The following is a 20,420-nucleotide window of genomic DNA, read 5'->3' on the forward strand; positions in this document are numbered from 1 at the left end:
TAATTACACTATAAAAACATGGAAATGTTTCACAACAGAAGATAAAATGACAGTTAAGATATTCTACAACATGATTAAACAATCTAGAAATATTTGTTCTGTCTAAGTACAGAAGGAACTAGATACTGAATATTGTTGTACAGTGGTACCTTGGGTTAAGAACTTAATTTGTTCCGGAGGTCCGTTCTTAACTTGAAACTGTTCTTAACCTGAGGTACCACTTTAGCTAATGGGGCCTCCTGCTGCCGCTGCGCAATTTCTGTTCTCATCCTGAAGCAAAGTTCTTAACCCGAGGTACTATTTCTGGGTTAGCGGAGTCTGTAACCCGAGGTACCACTGTAATTACTCTTTAAAAAACTAAAGGTCACAGCAGAGTATGAAAACTTGTACCTTCTGAAGGACTGATAAGATCCATAGCTCTGTTAAAGAATACAATGCATAACCTTTAATCTTCATTTCAGACCTAACTATTGGCATTCTTCCTACTTAGAAATTAGCCCCTCAAACTCTTTGCTGCATTATACGTAGTTCTATTTGGCTGGTAACCCACCAAAAGGACTCCTAAAACATTTGGAAAGATCTACCAACTAAGGAAAAAATCCAACAAAATATAAGTTTTAGCTAATTCACACACAAACTTGTTTAAGAAAAGCTGCAATCAATTTTATCTTGAAATGCACCACCGTGGAAATTTTGAAGAGAACCCACATGCCAGCTGTATACTGCTTGCCAAACCTGTATTAGGCACACATATTTCCATTTGGTCTGTCATGTCAACCTAAGAATTTTGACGATCATAGGCTTACAGAGTTGGAAGAAACCCTGAGGGTTATCTACTCCAACGCCTTGCAATGCAGGAATCGCAACAAACTCATACATGAAAGATGGCCATCCAGACTCTTCCAAGGAGAGTCCACCACCTCCCAAAGGATACTGTTCCACTATCAAGCAGCTCTTATTGTCAGAACATTATTTCTGATGCTCTTGATTACATTACTGAAATACTAAATTCACTAGGGAATAAATTCAAGGGCACATTAGCTCCTAATATGAAATAAGTTGCTTCAGTTTTTTATTCTTTCAGTTATTATGATTTCCCTCTGTCTTCCCCCAATATGTGCCCCATACCATCTCCAAATCTGCTTGAGGTTTGAGGGAACACCCATAGTAGATTTAGGTAGTGTGTCTGGAGAGGGAGAGAACATTCCATGATGAAAGTTGCACTGATGGAACATTTACCTTAGCGCTACTGCTATGTTGACTACAACCTACTTTACCTACTGTTAAAATGTAAGCAAAGTGCTACCCTTCCTCCTGCCCTATTTTCTTATAGTGCCGCAGGCACTGTAGGAAAGAGGACCAAAAGGAAAAACTATAATTTCTACCCTAAAAACATGTGGAGAGCAGAGAAAATACTCTTTGGAAGAATCCTTACAGAAGTATATATTGCTGTTCATAGAGGTTTATGCAATCACAATTTAAGTTGCACTGATGTGAAAACAATTGTTAACATATTGTGAGTAGCATAACCAAGTTATGCTACCTCCACAAGGTAGCTAATAGAGCGAGACTTGAAAGCACATGAACTAGATTTCCCCCCAAAAAAGCAGTAAAGCAAAACACAGAATCAAGGAATAAGAGATTTTATAACAATTGACTTGTACCTACATGGTGGGCTCTAAGAAGCAAGAAGACTTCTGTAAAAAACAACAACCTGAAGTCTTCTATAACTGAAGAGAACAAAAAGGAACACAAACTTTGGCACACAAAGGTGCAAGCACACAGGAAGTGGTGCTAAAAAGAAAAAGAATTTGAGGAACACATTGCTAAGACCATTAAAACCAACAACAGTAAGTTCTTTAAATAACAGGAAACAGTCGAAAACAGTCATTCGACTCCCTTTGAATGGCAAAGGAGTCAAATGAATGCTAAAGGAGGATAAGGAGATTGCTGAATGAATTCTTTGCATCTGTCTTCCTGACAGAAAATATAGGGCAGATCCCAGTGCCCAAACTAACCTTGCAGGAGGTGCATCTGGGGAACTAAGGTCGCTAGTACTAGGCCTAATAGACAAAATAAAAACTAACAAAATTGCTGGGCCCGCATGGTATCCACCCCAAGACCAAATATGAAATTGCTGGTCTTCTAACAAAAATATGTAAATTGTCCCTTGGTTCAGCCTCTGTATCTGTGGACTGGAAAGTAGCAAGTGTAACACCAGTTTTAAAAAATGGATCCTGGGGAGCAGTGATCCTGGGAATGGAAGGCCAGTTAACCTAATGTCTGTTCTGGAAAACTGGTGGAAAGTATTGTTAAAGATAAAATAAAGAACCATATAGAAGAACAAGCCGCATTGAAGCATTGGTTTCTGCAAACGCAAGTTCTGTCTTATGAACTTCTTAGAGTTCTTTCAGAGTGTCAACAAGCATGTAGATAAAGGTGGTCCAGTTGACAACTGTACCTGCACTTTCAAAAAGCTTTCAACAAAGTACTTTAAGCAAGACTCCCAAGTAAGCTTCTAAATCAAGGAATAAGAGGAGAGGTCCTCTTGAGGATAAGAAATTAAGTTTTGGGAGGCAATGAATAGGAATCAGTGGACAAGGTTCAGTAATGGGACCTACGCTTTTTAACTTGTTCATAAACAATTTAGAGCTAGGGGAGAGCAGTGAGGTGGCAAAGTTTGCTAATGACACTAAATTATTCAGATTTGTTAAGAGAGACTATAAAGAGCTTCAAAAAGCCCTCTCCCAACCGAATGGTGGTGAAATAGAAAATGCAGTTCAATATAAACAAGTGAAAAGTGATGCATGTCAGAGCAAAAAAATCTTAATTTCATATAAACGCTCATAATAGCTCAATGAAGATACTGTTCCAGTTTGCGGTGAGTGTAAAAAGGCACATTCCATGCCAGGGATCGTTAGGAAAGGAATCGGAAAATAAGACTGCAGACATCATCATGCCATTATACACCTCTATGGTGTGACTGTATTTGGAATACTGTTTACAGTTCTGGTTGTCACATCTGAAAAAGGATATTGTAGAGTTGGTAAAGATTCAGAAAAGGGCAACCAAAATGATAGAGTTTGAAACGATTCCCCTATGAAGAAAGCTTGCAGCATTTTTTACTTTTTAGTTTAGAGAAAAGGTGAGTAACGTATTGGTGTAAGTTTATAAAATTATGCATGGCGTGGAAAAGGTGCATAGAGAAAAGTTTTTCTCCCTCATAACTAAAGAACTCGTGTGCCTCAAAAGCGAAATGTTGGAAAATTCAGGGTAGATAAAGTACTTCTTCAGAACTTGCTCCCGCAGGGCGAACTGATAGCCACCAGCTTAGATGGCTTTTAAAGAGGATTTGACCAATTCACGGAGAATGCTATCAGTCAGTACTAGCCATGATGGCAGCAAAGCTTCTGCTGGAAGCCTTGGAAGAGCAAAGTGCTCATCTTCAGCTAGCTGGTTCCCCACAGGCATCTGGTTGGTCACAGTGAGAACTGTCGGATTCTTAAGCCTTGTCAGAGGAAAACTGGCCACTCTCCAGGCACTCGGCTTAAGCTCCTTGTTGACCTCCCCGTCTGTGTCTCCCGGCAGGATCAGGCTAGGTTACTATCGGCGATCCTCCTCAAGCGTGAGAAGAACACACCACTCTTCCCTCCTCCCTGCCTCCCACAGGGAGGAGAGAGAGACAGACAGAAATGTATTTACATGTCTTTATTTCTGTCCTTGCAGCAGTACAGAGAAACGCATCTGCACTCATCAGACTCCAACAGTAGAGAGACAAACTCCACCCCTGTACTTCCAGTACAGGTCGTATGACACTCTGAGCTTACATCCGGTGCTCAGTACAGTGAACAGACTGTCCCTTTGTTCCCATGGTACAGTCCCAAACATCAACATCCTGTTTTGCTTTCCAGCCACCTGCAGCTCGCTCTCGCATTGCTGCTTTTCCGTAACATCCTGGACTAGATGGGCCCCTGGACAGATCCAGCAGGCTCTTCTTATGGAGGGTGGTGCTGGAGAACAGAGCTATGTGCACACTGTGGTCTGCTGTGTGCCCCCTAAGCTAGCCTTTGCAAGTGCTGATGTAAAATCTTAACTGTCAGGCCAGGCAGCTTCTGTATATGGAACTGACAGACACATCATATTCATTCTCAGAGGAAGCAAAATGTCCTGAACTCCCAACTCATTCTAGTTATTTATTTCTACTATATTCAAGCATCTCCTGCAGCTCTATTACAGTATAGAAGTGAGGGTTGCCATAATAGCGAGGCTCTTTCCACCACAAGATGAAGAACTAGACAAAGTGAGCAAATGTGTAACTACAGTGGTACCTCGGGTTAAGTACTTACGGTAATTCGTTCCGGAGGTCCATTCTTAACCTGAAGCACCACTTTAGCTAATGGAGCCTCCTGCTGCTGCCGCGCTGCCGGAGCACAATTTCTGTTCTCATCCTGAAGCAAAGTTCTTAACCTGAAGCGTATGTAACCCGAGGTACCACTGTATTGCCTCTAGAGTAACTTCTGAACCCAAGTGCTTTGAAGCAGTGGAAAGATAATCTTGTCTATACTGCTCTCCTCATATAAAAGTACCAAATCAGTGAAAGAAGCGCATTTTATTCTAGAAACATTTTACCCATGTGGCACTCTTTCTCTGCTGTGGTCTTTTTGTGTAGAGGTGGACATTTGTCTGGCTTAGGTATCCATACTTGAGACAGAAGAAGACAGGCACATTTCTATGCTGCTAAATGGCATTAGGAAAGGAGATGAGCGAATGAGGTCAGGGGTACAAAACAGCAAACAGAGGTAAATAGCCTTTGTACTTGATAGCACAAAAAATAACAAAACAAAAAATGCACAAGGAAGACTGCATTGCAGGTGGTTGGACTAGATGACTCTTGGGTCCCTTCTTAAGATTCAATGATTCTATTACTGTTAGGGAGGACAATAGAGTTTACCATCAGAAAGCTCTTCCTGTTTAGTCAGAATCCCCTTTGTTGTAACGTGAATCCGTTGATTTGGATCCTTTCCTCTAGAGCAGAAGAAAACAAGATTGCTCCATTCTCCTTTGGATATTTGAAGATGGCTATCATATCTCCTCTTTTCCAGGCTAAACATACCCAACCACCTCAACCATTCCTCATAAAGCTTGGTTTCCAGACCCTTGATCATCTTGGTTGCCCTCCTCTGCACATGTTCCAGTTTGTTAATATCTTCCTTAAATTGTGCTGCCCAGAACTGTGACACATTACTCTCCCAGTGCGGTCTGATCAAGGTAGAATAGAGCAGGGCTATTACTTCCCTTGATCTGGACACTATATTTCTGTTGATGCAGCCTAGAATATAGCATTAGCTTCCCCACCCCTGCTGCATCACACTGTTGACTCATGCTAAGCTTGTGGCCTACTAAGATCCCTAGATCCTTTTCACATGTACTACGGGCAAGACAGGTGTCCCTTCATCTTTTATTTGTGCAGCTGGTTCTTCCTGCCTAAGTACAGAACTTTACATTTGTCCCTATTGAAATTCAGTTTGTTAGTTGGGTCCAGTTCTTTTCCTAAGTGCTCACAGATTGAATATTTAATTATCTGTTCTAGGACCTTTCCTGGTATCAATGTCAATCCGACTGGTCAACAGTTACCTGGGTCTTCTCCTCCGTTTGAAGACAGGGACAACATTTTCCCACCGCCAGTCCACAGAGACCTTACTTGTTCTCCAACAATTCCCTTGTCTGTGTATAATAAATCAGTTCCTCCCTATTGGTGAGGACTAGGTCCAAGAGAACCCCCTTGTTGCTTCTTTCACCTTCTGGGAAAGGAAACTGACAGCAAGACAACTGAGGAATTTGTTGTGCCTTATATTCTTGTCAGATATATTGGGGTAGTTGTAGTCTCCCATGACTACTATATCTCTCCTTTTTTGAATGTTTGTTAATCTGCTCTAGGAAGGCATCATCCAGGTCCTCAGTGTGGTTTGGAGGTCTATAGTAAGGTTACTATCGTTTCTCTCTCCTACAATTGTTATCCATATACTCTCAATCTGCCTTCCATACTTCAAGTCACAGATTTCTTCACAAGTGTACACATCCTTTATATATAATGCTATTCCTCCCTTCCTGTTTGATCACTTTTTCCCCAGGTTGCACTCAATTCCTACATTCCAGTCATGAGTTTCATTTCACCAAGTGTTAGTAATGCCTATTAGGTCATATTTGTAATCTTGTATTCAGAGATCAAGTTCTTCTCGCTTGTTTCTCATTCTCATCATGTATTTGTGTAGAAACAACTGAAACAGTCATTCCTCCAAACACTGCTGCCTCTGTACCCCTTCGTAAGGAGTCACATGTCACCACCAATCTCTTCATTCTCTGGGGAGCTGCAGGAATCATTCTGTACCCTGTCCCTTCCACTGTCACCTTGGTGTGTTCTGAGATCTGCAACTACTGTACTTGCTCCTCTGGCCAAGAATATGTGTCCTAGATGAGGGCACGGAAGCAATTTTGTAGCTTCAGTGATACATTGAGTGATCTTCCTCCTTCCTAGGTGTACCCTGCCTGCATTTCTCTTCCAGGACACCCAGTCTGTGGACCACAGTGTGGAAACCCCTGTATTAGAGCAATCAGAACCATCACATTAGGTTGGACTATTTGATTCTCAGAGAAAAAACCTGGCTCAAAGACTCCACTGAGGAAAAGGTGCCCTGCAATTTTTGCACCACCAGGAGAGAAAGGAATTGTTTCCTAAAACTTGAATACTACTGTATGTAAACCATGAAACTAAGGAAGTGTGGCTCATGCAATCTGAAGCAAGATTTATGATTGTTAAAGAAGATGGATAATATTTCTTCCTATATACATTTCATTTCATTACTCAAGAACAGTAACAAAACAGGCATATGCAGCTACTATCTACTGATGGACGGAAAATTGATGCAAAATTATGGAACCACTATATTCATTCTTTGAACAAACTGAGATTTTAATTCTAAATCTTCCACAACTCCTTTGTCTTAGAGAAAAATGTTTTACAAAATATGTGACTATATGTATGTGTGTGTTGGTTCTCAATATTTAATGTTTATGTATTGTTTTAAATTTGTTTTTACCTCTACCGATGTAACCATCCCTATGACCATGGGGTGATGTGTGGGATATAAATCCAAATAATAATTAAATAAAATTACAACAGTGGATCCAATGACCTTTTTATGGTCACCTCTAGTAATTATGCTGGGTGGCGCTGTGGGTTAAACCGCAGAGCCTAGGACTTGCTGATCAGAAGGTCGGCAGTTCAAATCCCCGCGACGGGGTGAGCTCCCATTGCTCTGTCCCTGCTCCTGCCAACCTAGCAGTTCGAAAGTACATCAAAGTGCAAGTAGATAAATAGGTACTGCTCCGGCGGGAAGGTAAACGGCATTTCTGTGCGCTGCTCTGGTTCGCCAGAAGCGGCTTAGTCATGCTGGCCACATGACCCGGAAGCAGTACGCCGGCTCCCTCGGCCAATAAAGCGAGATGAGCACTGCAACCCCAGAGTCGGCCACGACTGGACCTAATGGTCAGGGGTCCCTTTACCTTTTACTAGTAATTATGCTATATGGGATTCAGAATTGCATCAGAACTGGACAAATTGCTCCCGCCTAAGATGCATATATCAAAGTATAAATGTAATACAGAATCATAAAGTTGGATCCAGGCATGTCCTTGGCGGAACTCCACTAACTGAATGCTCTGGTAGGCAAAAGTGGGAGGTGATATTCATTGGTTCCTCCTTCCCCCAGCAGTCCTCATGCCATCTGCCACGCTGTCCTGGAGGATCCCCCAACCCACTGGAGCAGATTTTCAGGAAAGGGGGCATCACCAAAAGCCCCTCCACTGGATTTAAGTTCCTGCACCCCCATTTCAAGATGGGGAATCTCTGGATCCAACCCATTGATGCAATGAATTCAGTATTTCTAAGGAGTTCACCCCCATTCCATCTGTTTTATAGTATTTTAAATCAGAAGCTTTTGTAACAATTGCATTTTATGGATGTTACAAGCTACTTTGGGCATTCTGGTCAAAAGGCAGGATATAAGTCTAAAATATACAGAGAAGGGCTGTGCAGTAGTCACATTAGAATACTAAATGGTGAATTCAGAAGGAAATTAAAAACTTTTCACATGTCCTTTTAAATGTATGGACCTTTGACAGAACACTCCTCATAAATGACTTGGGGACCTTGGACTGAAAGGTAGGGTCTAAATCAGGGGTGGTCAACCTTTTTATTCCTACTGCCCACTAATGCATCTTTCTTGATGGTAAAATTTCCTTACCGCCCACCGGTGCTCGATGGAAGGAGGATTCAGCTTTTGCCATAGAACCCCCTACCGCCCACCTAGAATCCTGAAACGCCCACTAGTGGGCAGTAGGGAGCAGGTTGACAACCCCTGGTCTAAATCAAATAAGTAAATGATTTTAGAAAAATAATGTGACTGAGAGGAAGAAACAATTCAACTCAGTTGTCAGCTGTGCATTAATCAAAATGTTGGTGGAAAAGATGTACCTATATAAATCTTTTAAAATAGCAACTTATACACACAGCATAATTTTCCATTCCCTCTTACAGCAGCCAGCATGCAGATTGCCAGTTATTAGTCATCCACTGATTTACTGATGCTGCAAGCAAACTAATACCAAAGTAAGTTTCATTGTCATTTATTAAATAAATTATTAATAATAATAATAATAATAATAATAATAATAATAATAATAATAATAATAATAATAATAATTATAATTTTTTATTATTTCTACCCGGCCCATCTGGCTGGGTTTCCCAGCCACTCTGGGCGGTTTCCAACAGAAGGTTAAAAATACATTAAAAATAAACTGTTCATTTACTACTTAAGCAACAAAAGTATGTTTTCTTCCAAGCAAAATTTAGGGTGTCTGAAACAGTATATTTCATAACCATGTCAAACGTTCAACTGAAAAATAAATTGGATACAAGAATTGTGGAAAGTTCTCAAAGCCAAATCTACATATTACACAGAATGAGGTGCTGGAAATATCTGAACTGTACCCACTTTCAATTGCAGTTTCTGGGGAAGCTAATTTTTTATAAACCCTTCTCAATGTCAAAAATATTTCATCATCTATCCACCTGTGGGGAAAAAACTGCACAATCCACAATTCTACATCTAATTCTGTGCAATATGTAGAAAGGCTCTTGTGTGTACGCATAAAGTTACTATAGAATGAGAAAATAACGTGCATGCCCATGATAGCTGATCAGCACCTGACATATTTTATTGCCCATTAATTAGATTTTAGATAGGTTCCAATTAATAAATAATGGTAGTGCTATTTAAAATAAACATAATAAAAACTAAAAGAAATAATATACCAATTAATCCATAAAATAGGCCCCATTACATGAGAATTCCCCCCCAAGAGGATACAAATAGAATGTGAAGACAACCAGATACTAAGAGGTTAGGATCAGAAAAGAACTGTTTCTTTATGAAAGATGGAATACCTATCAAACTAAATTATCAATCCAGCTAATACAGTACCTGTCGCAGTTCTGAAAGTCCTTTGAGTATGGCCTGCTGTCTGTCTCTCACCACATTGGGATTAAAAAGTGGGTCCCTTATGTGATCGGAGCTAAAAATCTGCCGTGGTGTATGGCAAGCATCTAAAAGTAAATATAAATGAGATTAACCGGACTGAAAATAACCAGTCTTTCTTTTTTTTAGTGCAAGATTAATATTTTCAGTGTTTAAAGATAGTTCTAACTTCAAATGGATCTGGAAAGAAGGCAGTATGTATATAAGGTTCTAAAAGAAGACATTTTCCATCAACATTTTGAAATTAAAATACATTGGTACATCGTGATATCTTTATTATTACACACATATTTTAGATGTTATATTGGATTAATACTTTATTTTGCAGTTTTGTACTAGAAGCGGTTCATTAGAACAAAGGCTTCTTTGAAAAAAACATTTAAGTTCTGTGCAATGGTATACTATTCATTAATCAAAGGCATTTCTTTAACTTTGTATTGCAGTACCGTTTGGCTGCTGATATTGTGGATCATGTGTTGAAGGCCTGGTCATGGGTGCATCTGGATCAAGGTAATACACTTCATTTGTTCGCACGTAAGGAACAAAGTGAGAAGAAGGTGGCCTTTCAGTTTCAGCACTTTGAGGTGGTGTTTCACTCTCATGCTTATCTGTATAGGTACTTTTCTCTCTTCCATCATTGCTATTATGAGCTTCGAAATCAGGAGTCTTTATTTGCTGCGGCAATCGGTTTTTAACTGCTGGAACGGGTGGCGATTCAGATCTGTTTTAAAACAACAACAATAACCTTCAGACCTGTTTCGCAAGCAAAAAGCTTTTTTTATTTTTAAAAAAGTGTTAATATTAAGCTGTGCATATGGGAGGTTCTGAATTCTTATTTTTTTTCTTGTTTGTTGAATTGTCTTCAGCAAAACAACTGAGATGCTAATTGTATACCTGAGTCAAGTCCTTTTAAAGCTTTATTTCCTCCCTTAAATCCTTAACTTACCTGAGCAGCCCACCACATGGGCAATAATGCCTAAACCCAGTATTTTTACTTAATACAAATATATCCTGCTTTTTCTCCAAGGAGTTAATATGGTGGCATATATATAATCCCCTTTTTATCCTCACAACCCTGTGAGGTAGAATGGGTGAAGTTCAGCCAGATTTGCTAGAACATCAATCCATTAAAGAGTTCCATCAGCTGCTTCTAGACATTCAGCAAAATAAGGCGGAGACACATGTTTATAGTTGCTGCATATAGGAAGGTGAATCAGTAGCCATGAAGCGAGAGCTGCTGTACAACTGTATGAAATATGGGAGACACCAGTGAGATGTTAACAGATCATGCGGTGTACTATTAACAAGCAAAAGTTTCCTTTGGGACATTGTTTTTATAGGACAAGGTACCTTGGACTGCAGTCCAAATCCCCTTGTACTTGGGGGAGAGGATGTTGGATTGTGTGGAGGCAATCCTCTGCTTGCTTCTGATAACTCAGCCTCCCTCCAACCAGCACAGACCTCCCGCTTCCTCCCACCAAAAGTGTAGTATCCCCACCAGCAGAGTCTGGCAGAGAACCCCCAAAACGGAGCATTCTGAGGGCAGCCTGGGCTCACAGCCATTGTCAGCCAGCACTGAGCCACATCCAGGCCCAATTGCTGCACCAGCACAAAGCTGGCACAGGTATTAGGCTCAGTTCGCCTAACCACCCTCCTAACTGGTTGGGCAGCAAATAGCTTTGACAATTCACACAGCCATAGCAACGGCAGGTTTGGACTGCAAACTTCCCACTTGGATAAATAGGAAGAAAAAACACACATTTTAACAAACTTGTTCAGGGGAATTCTGAAGAGTTTAACATGAAATACATTTGCGATGAATTTGTTATAGAACTAAAAAGTGAAGATGGCCATATAATGTTTTCATATACATCGATTCTGGACATGCATAGAATCACAGTAATAATCAAGATGGTTGTGGCAGAAAGATTGGTGACATGAAAATTCCTTCTGGTGTCACTGAAGTCTCAAGTGGCTTCTGTGGCAAGGAGTGTTTATGCCCATCTTCGGCTGATTCGCCAGCTACAGCTGTGCCTGGACCGGGATAGCCTGGCCTCAATTGCCCATGCTCTGATGACCTCCTGTCAGGACTATGGTTATGCATTGGTTGTGGGCCTGCCCTTGGAGGCAGTTTGAAGGCTGCAGCTAGTATAGATTGCAGCTGCTCCTCTTGAATTGCAGCAGCCCAATGGGGCCACATGACACCAGTTCTGAAACTGCTACACTAGCTGCCAGTGAGCATACAAAGCATATGGCTTGGTACCAAAGTACCTTCCCAGTATTCCCGACCCACAATTGACAGGTGAGGCCTTGCTGGTGGTGCTGCCACTTAAGAGTTGCTCAGTTGGCAGTGATATATGACAGGGCCTTCTCAGTGGTGGTTCTGTGCTTGTGGAACGCGCCCCCTGGCGAGGTGCATCTGTTCCCCTCATTATTGTCTTTCAGAAGGAATTTAAAAATATTACTGTTTACTCAGGTATTTTATGGTTGTAAGATACTGTTTCTGGCAACACTGAAATCATTGGCTGAGAGAACGACTGTTTTTAACTGTTTTTAGAATGTTTTTAATGATATTATTTAATAATGTTTTATTGATGTGTTTGCTGCCCTGGACTCCTTTGGTAAGAAGGGCAGAATATAAACATGTGGCTCAAAAAGGATGGAGTGAATCTCCTTGCAGCTTGCCTATCAGAGGTTACTGTCCATTCTGCAGTGTTTAGATATTGCTCAGTGCAAAACTTTTAATAACCCTACTCCCTGACCTTAACCTTTGGTACTTCTGGGCTGAATGACGAGGAAGGAGATTCATGAACTCCTGTGGTGGGTGGTGAATGATAACTACTATTTCCAAAATCCCAGTACGGCACCCATTTTATCCAGCCTCAAAAGATGTAGGTGCAAGGGGAAAAAAGGAAACCAGAGGTCTGGGGAAGAGATTGATTTGTTTATTTCATAAAATTTATAGACCGATTGTTTTTAAAAAAATCAAAGCGGTTTCTTCCTAGTTAACCCCACTTGGCTCCACTTGCCACTTCACACTTCAGTATAGACACTGAATTGATGCTGTACAAAATGGCTACCCTGTTTTCGGTGTTGGCTAGATGGCCACTGATGCCTGAAGGCCCTGAAAGGACAAACCTTAGAAAGTAATGGGAGAAAATAATCAGAATTAAACAACATACAAGATTGTGTGTTTTTCACCTGGCTGGTGTCAGCCCATTCTTCCTTTTCCCTGTCTGAGAAAGCCCATGAGTTATCACCATACAGGATAACTGTTCCAGACCCTGTAAGTTGAGCAGGTGCACCTGTGGCATAGCCAGGAGGTGGCCAGCGAGGATAAAAAGAACCCTACACTTATCATGCAAAGGAAAAGGGTGAGGGGTTGCTAAAGGCTTTGGAGTTCTTGGTGTGTTAGAGCAAAACTACCTTACATCGTTTACTGCCTTTTCCTCCTCCTAGGCCACTGAGGTAGAGAGAAGAGGCAGTGCAGCAGGATTGACCTTTCTTTTGGGAGGCTGTCTGGGACCCAAACACTGAAAACTACTGCCGTAATCTCTTGGACCAAAGTGGAGGACATTGCTAATGCCACATTCTGTGAAGCTAGACCTGACAGTCCCACCGCTACCAAGAAGGGAATGGAAGCGCATTGTGCCGAGTTTGGTAAAGTTCGGCTTGATGATCTAGTCTTCTCTTCCAAGGAGGGAATAGAAGCTTGTACCCCATTCTGTAGAGCTGGGCTTGGCAATCCCACCTCCACTGAGCGGGGAACAGAAGCCTATTCTGCCAACATGGGAAGATCATCGCTCTCCAGTAAGTGAATCTGTGGTTGGAACTGCCATTGTGTTCTCAGGTGGAGCAAGGAGCAGTCTTGGTAGCCATTACATGCCTCAGTTGGAATGTACAGACTCTCTGCTGACTTGTTGCTGCAGTGAGCAACCTGGTCCAAGATGGTGCTGCTGGAGACTGGAGTGCAGAAGAAAAAATGTGAGAACCAGAGTCTCCATCTATTTTCCCTACTGCCTCTGAGAAATGAACAGCTGTATGTATTTCTGCACCAAAACAGGCCAGCAGCATCAGGCATAGGCAAGTTTGTGTGGTGACACATTGTCTTGATCTGCATGTGTATCTGGATCTACTTCAGCAGCTACCAGACCCCCACCCTTTGCAGATCTGTACATTGTTTTCCAGATACCAGCATTTTATTTGCTTTTTGTTTTACTTTTAATATTTGGATTCTGCTTTTCCACCAAGTATAGAGCTCAAGGCTCAGAATAACAACATTGGAAATTGGTGAATGTTTATATAAATGTAATTTGATACAAACACATGATATAAGGCAAAAATAAATTCAGCAAGCAATATTTCGATACAAACTCATTATAATTCAAAATATCCAAAATATTCATAATTTTGGTCACAAGGGAGGCAGGGCTGGTCTCGCTTAAGGCCTACATGGAGCAAACACTCCCTTAAAAACAGCCACACATCTCAGGGGTGTTCAACGTGCAAGTGAGAATGTGTAGCCATAGCCAAAACAAAGACAAGGAAGGAAAGCTGAGGAGGGATTTCCTACCCATTTTTTAAAAGAAAGTTATGGACCCGGCAAGGATGTGAAAGAGAACAAGGCAGTTCTGCAGAAGGGAGCTCCTGAGAACCATGAAAGATTACACTAGCAAAATTCCAAGAAAAGGGCTCTGTCCCAAGGCAAGGCAGGAAAGGAATTGGAGCAGCCTCAGGAACTGGTTGAGTAGTCAAAGTTTGATCATGTGTCCTTGCCAATCCTAGACGGTGGTGTGCTCATTGTAACTCATTGTACTCCAGACGCATCCTGCGTGCCAACCAGGGAACATCAGCTGTAACTTCATGTTTGTAAATTAGATTGTCTCCAATTGTTGTATTCTTATTACACAGAAAACAGTGGCGCTCCTCAGGTTTGATATTTCAGTGCCGTATGATGATTGTTTTGTATTGGAAGAAATACGAAAAGAAATGGCCACCAAATTCTGTTCCAACTTCCAGCTGAAGTTTCCGAATCATCTTCAAAGTCAGTCCCACATACAATGCATGGCAGTAATCTACCCTAGAAGTTAGCAGAGCATTGGCTATCCCTGTACAGATGGGGTGCAGCTGATGGACGGCACATGTCACCGAGGCCACCTGACCTTCAAGCGATAGCAAAGGACTCAGAAGTCCTCCCAAGCTATGTACCTGCTCCGTCAGGGAGTGTTAACCCCATCAAGAGCAGGACACTTTCTGTCCATCCGGTCTAGGGAGATGCCCACTAACAGTGCCTCAGTCTTATCTAGATTGAGTTTCAGCTTGTTGGCTCTCATCCAGCCCATTACGGTGGCAAGACAACGGTCCAGCATATCCACTGCCACACCAGCAGAAGCTGAAGTAGACTTGTCAGCATATTGCTGACAATGTACTCAAAAACTCTGGATAACCCACTCAGCAGTTTCATGTAGATGTTGAACATCATAGGGGAAAGAACTGAATCCTGAGGATCCCCACAATTATTATTATTATTATTTATTGAATTTATATACTGCCCTATACCTGCAGATCTTAGGGCAGTTCACAGAATAAAATCCAAATATAAAATCACAAAATACATAATCAGAATAAAAAGAAGCACCCAATAACTGCCCCCCCAAACCCCCACATTTTAAAAGGACATAGGATGTCTAATCAACTAAAGGCCTGCTTAAAAAGGAATGTTTTTGTATAATGAAGGCACCAGGCAAACTTCCCTGGGGAGAGCATTCCAATGAAGGTTCCACTAGACTGAAGAGCACTCCCTAAGCATCACCCTCTGAAAATGACCATCCAAGTAGGACCATAACCACTGCAAAGCAGTGCCACCCAGTCCCAACTTGGTCAGCCGCTCCAGGAGGATGCCATGGTCAATGACATCAAAGGCCACTAAGAGGTTAAGGAGAATTAACAGGAACACATTTCTCCTGTCTCCCATTAAAAGTCATCATGCAGGATGACTAAACCATTTTCTATGCCAAAACTAGGTCTAAACCCTGACTGAAATGGATCTAGAAAATCAGTTTCCTCCAAGAACACCTGGATCTGGTCCACAACCACCTGCTCAAAGAGAGACTGGCTACTAGTCAGTAGTTACTTAGATTTTTCAAACCCAGGAAGGATTTCTTAACAAGTAGTCTTATCACTGCCTCCTCCAAGCAAGCAGAGCACCCCCTCTCTTCAGGACACATTTATCACCTCCCCTCCCTGCTACTTTTTATCAGTCAAGAGGGGCAAGGGCCCGGAGCACAAGTGGCTGGCCTGACAGACCCAAGCACCTTGTCCGCATCTTGGCGTCTTACCAGTTGAAACTCATCCACCACAACAGGACTAGACAGTGCTCTGGACACCCCGAGAGAGTCTTCTGCTGCAACAGTGGAGTCAAGGTCCTGACAGATGCAAGCAATTTTACCCTCAAAGTGCTTTGCACACCAGTTACCGAAAGCTACCATCAGTTGTGTTACTTCCTTTGGGCCAGACTGTAAAAGGCCTCATACTACACAGAAAAGCTCTGCCAAACAGCATAATGAGGAAGCTATGGGGTAGGCCTGGGTGATATACTGTATTGGTATATCGCCCAGGACTGGTATGAGGGGCTAACCGCGATGGTGGTTAACCCATTGTACTCCAAATAAAGAAAGAAATCATTAAATACTTTACTAGAGAAGGAGATACCTACCTTTGTTCACCTAAGTGGTTTTCTGGTGATTGTTCTTCCTAAAATAAGACCAAAATAAATAAATAAATAAATAAATAAATAAATAAATAAATAAATAAATAAGATGTAGCTTCTCACCCTCTGTATTTTGCAGTTAATAATTCAGATAGCTTGCTTTGTCTCCCCTTTGAATAGTTTTTTAAAGCACCATTTAAAATTTCTTTGGAATTCCTATGGTACATACTAAAGGCTGTACATACACATACACACACACTCTCTCTCTCATACTTACAAAACCTTATTGCTGGTAATGTGTCACTCTCTAAGCATCCTCTCACTGGTATGATATAAAGAGAAGCCAGGATGAAGGGATGGGGCTATACAAACAAGGGCTGGCTTCTCCCCAAGGCCTATGGGACTAAAATGGCACAGAATTTAGGGTAAGGCTGAGAACTGCACTAAGTGCAGGTGGGGATAGGGCTCTGAAAAGGACTGGAGCTCTTCAGCTCCTCAGCCTACCTGTCAAATTTGAGTTAGAGGTGGCTAACCTATGGCCCACCAGATGTTGCTAGACTCCAGCTTCTGCCAGAGGGGGGCTATAGTCCAGCAACATCTGGAGGGCCAAGACCAGGCCCCTCCCCACTTTAGTTTGTAATTATATTGTACCCCAGGATGGCAGATATAACGGTTATCTCCTCATATCCACAGAACAATCCTGGAAGGAAGATTAAACACTAGTGTGTGATTGGTATAACAACCTTTTTACGGATATTTGGACCAAACAATATCTTAGAATATTATAAATCCTTGCACCACATTGGAAGTCTTAACTCATCATACTTAAATTCTATGTGGAATGAAAGTTACCAAAATATGAAATCTGGGTGCACATATTGCATAAAGACATGCTTGCACAACATAACAGTCCTCAGTAAATAGTCTTGGGACCTAAGGCCTAAGGGCCTTTCTGGATAATCAATTTACTATGTAATAAATGCAGTTTGTTTCTCACTTGTTGTATATAGTCAGCAGCGCTTCCCTTCTGGTTTGCATCTCTGTTGCAGGGACACTAAATCTTCCAAGGACACAACTAGGATTCTTTCCCAACATAGCATATTCATTGCTAGTGGTTGCTATAGGCAAGACTGCCACAGGCCTCTGTTAGGATACACTTAGGACATGGATTATTTTATATAAGAAAACTCAAGGTCTTGTGAATTTTTCTCATAGCGGTCTTATTTTAATGTTTGGGGGGGTTGACATGCCCTTATAAGAAGAAAAGGAAGAAAGAATCTGCTAATTTACTATATATGATCATGATCAAGATGGTGCTCAGATGGGCAGCAGTCTGGCACCATGTTGGGCACTGTCCTATCGACATCTGTCCAGAGTGTTTGCAGTAAGAAATTATTAAAATCCATAGAAGAAACAAATTGGCCTTTTGAGTACAATATTATCATGTTTCTCAATGTACTCACCTTATTCTTAGCATCACATTCATGCTGAAGTGAGGGGGATTCATCTGGAGAAATGCCTTTCTTTTGAGTGAGATTTCCAGGACTATTTCTTTCAACCAACTGAAGCAGTTCCATTTGTCGTCTAGCTTTCTTTTCTTCCCTTTGCCTTTGCATACATCTTGGATATTTTTCCGATGCTGGGATATACCTTTTGCAAGGTTTGTTTATGTTCCAGTCTGGTTTTTTCCAATTCCTTTCAATTGCCTTGCCTTGCTTCTGTTTTTGCGCAAATTGTTCATATAGATTGCTGTAGCTGACAATATTCTCTTTTTCTGAAATCTTCTTTTTATCTAGATACTGTGTCTCTTTCTTGCACTTTTTGCTTTTGAAGTCTGCTTTATATTCTGCAGCAATACCTGGAGATTCACAGTCTGCTCTTCCTTTCCCAGTTTGCTTAGTGCAAATCTCAGAATTAGGGTGCACGTCAATGTTAAAAATATCTAAAAAATAATGATAGATATTTGCATTTCAAGTATTCATTTCACTGTATCCCTATTAAGTTTATTTAAACATCACTGAAATGGGAGTATCCCTTTTTCTTTGCATAGCCAAGCAACATAACAAGGAAAATACATTCAGAATTAGTAGGTATACATGTAAAACTGAATAGGTAATTCATTGCAAAACTTAAAATGTACAAACAATTCTGTTGATTGTCTGCTGTGATAAGGAATATAAAATAAATTTACATATATACATATATGTGTGTGTGTGTGATTATTGGAATCAACTAACGGAGCATTTTAACGAACTATTTATATAAATTAATATCTAGCATTAATGAGAAAAACACAAGTGTACATGTCTAATATCTGTACTTATATTTCCTTTTCAATACAAAAATGAGGGGGAGGAAATGAAACACTAAAGGTGCAAACCTAAACAAACTTAAATCCCGTTGAACTCAGTTGTACTTCCAAGTATATATCCATAGGATTGTGCTATGTGAAGTCCATTGTGTTGGTGATTATAAATTGTGTTGCTGTCCTAGTTTCCCTATGCTGTGCGCTGCTGCCAGTTATTGAGAGGGGAGAGGCATGTTGTGGGTGTAGAACAATAAGCTCCCCCAACAACTGGTATTCAGAGGCATGCTCTGTAATCAGGGCTATATTAAACTCTGTTATTAAACTATATTATCAATATTCATTCCCTACATGCTGTAGTCCTACTCTCAAAAGCTACTTATAACTCCTTTGTAATCTTGCTCCATATATCCCCAAGCTGTACTAATTTCAAGAATGGGTGATAACTATGAATGCACTAATTTCTTAAATATGTAAATCTTCCAATAAATATCATCAACTGTATCAAAGTGAACTTGGCTCCTCCTCAGTTGTTCTTCTTAAACTTGCAGAGAAAAAACTTATTCGCATCTGATTTTCTCTTACACTTAACAGCACACTATAGACTTAATGCTAATCTCATTTGATCAAGAATGTCTGAAGAAGTAGTCCCTCATTAATGAGGAAGAATATAGGATCCCCCCCATCTAAATTTACTGTTTTACTAGTATAAATGGTAAGACCGGCAATAGATAAGATAATGGAACATGTAATTAACTTGTATACCTGTCTGCACAGCAGTGTCTTTCCGAGGAGAGAGAATAGTTTTGACATCCTGATTCATTAGACTGCTGTTCTCTCCAGAACAGTGATCGTTATTATCACGAGTATCAAAAAAGCCATTCAGGTCAGTACAGTAACTCTCACATGGTACATCACCTAAAGGGGAAGAAATAAAATATGTATTCAAATACTGCTAATCACTCAAAAGTTAATGTTTCAAATAAACTGATCAGTTCATAAATCACAGCTTTGTCTGAATGTGTACATTACTAACAGGGACTGCTAAATACAGGGGTTGTGAATTATAATCAAAATACTTAATAAGGAACTATAGATTATAGGATCTCTACCCATCCTATAGAGTCAGTCTGAAATTTCATCATGGAAGTTTGGGAAATACAGTGGTACCTCAGGTTACATACGCTTCAGGTTACATATGCTTCAGGTTACAGACTCCGCTAACCCAGAAATAGTGCTTCAGGTTAAGAACTTTGCTTCAGGATGAGAACAGAAATCGTGCTCCGGCGGGGCAGCGGCACCAGGAGGCCCCATTAGCTAAAGTGCTGCTTCAGGTTAAGAACATTTTCAGGTTAAGTACGGACCTCTGGAACGAATTAAGTACTTAACCTGAGGTACCACTGTAAAGGAGGCCACCAAGAGATGCAAATTCCCCCCCCCATCCAAAAATTAACCATGGATAAATTTTTCCTGTGTTTTTTCATGGCTTTTTGGAACAGTATGTTTCCCTTTTATATGGTTCTTTCGATGCTCCTGCAAAACGAACAAAACCCAGAACATCTGGGTCTTTACAGTAAGAGCCTAAGCAGCCAGACAGTGACATAATGGCACCACATAGCCAGAATCGAGGAGAAACAGGGCTCTAATCACTCTCACTGTGACAGGGTGGAGATGGGAGGAAAATGAATGTACCCTCGTGGGCAGAAAAAAGTTCCCAACATCTTCCCTGTTGTTTTCATGTCCCTCCTGAGAAAACTGCTAAAGAGTGGAGGCAGACATTTTAGGAGGTGTGAAAGTGTTTGTGAAA

General features: G+C 41.0%; 2 protein-coding genes across 9 annotated transcripts in view; one reads left to right on the top strand and one right to left on the bottom strand.

The window, feature by feature from the left end:
• TASOR (transcription activation suppressor) overlaps window positions 1–13,719 on the top strand; it is a 69,049-nt gene extending 55,330 nt beyond the window's left edge. For 2 of the 4 annotated variants that reach the window (XR_014005097.1, XR_014005098.1), the window contains 2 exons: window positions 10,043–10,109; window positions 13,059–13,719. Coding sequence is in view for 1 of the 4 variants with exons in the window: in XM_081183939.1 (XP_081040065.1) it covers window positions 6,564–6,643 (80 nt within the window). In the remaining 3 variants the exon portion in view is untranslated. Of the gene's footprint in view, window positions 1–6,563; window positions 7,230–8,596; window positions 8,669–10,042; window positions 10,110–13,058 lie in introns of those variants that run through there. The other 2 variants (XR_014005096.1, XM_081183939.1) reach the window with 2 other exon arrangements.
• CCDC66 (coiled-coil domain containing 66) overlaps window positions 1–20,420 on the bottom strand; it is a 46,275-nt gene that overhangs the window by 2,138 nt on the left and 23,717 nt on the right. For 3 of the 5 annotated variants that reach the window (XM_081184039.1, XM_081184037.1, XM_081184038.1), the window contains 5 exons: window positions 19,379–19,531; window positions 17,772–18,250; window positions 16,315–16,352; window positions 10,046–10,320; window positions 9,546–9,667 (listed from right to left, as the gene is read on the bottom strand). In XM_081184039.1, the coding sequence (XP_081040165.1) occupies window positions 9,546–9,667; window positions 10,046–10,320; window positions 16,315–16,352; window positions 17,772–18,250; window positions 19,379–19,531 (1,067 nt within the window). Of the gene's footprint in view, window positions 1–9,545; window positions 9,668–10,045; window positions 10,321–12,522; window positions 12,738–13,890; window positions 14,428–16,314; window positions 16,353–17,771; window positions 18,251–19,378; window positions 19,532–20,420 lie in introns of those variants that run through there. The other 2 variants (XM_081184040.1, XM_081184041.1) reach the window with 2 other exon arrangements.

This window comes from Podarcis bocagei (genome assembly GCF_964188305.1).
Source record: "Podarcis bocagei genome assembly, chromosome: 2".
In the NCBI taxonomy this organism is placed as follows: Eukaryota; Metazoa; Chordata; class Lepidosauria; order Squamata; family Lacertidae; genus Podarcis; species Podarcis bocagei.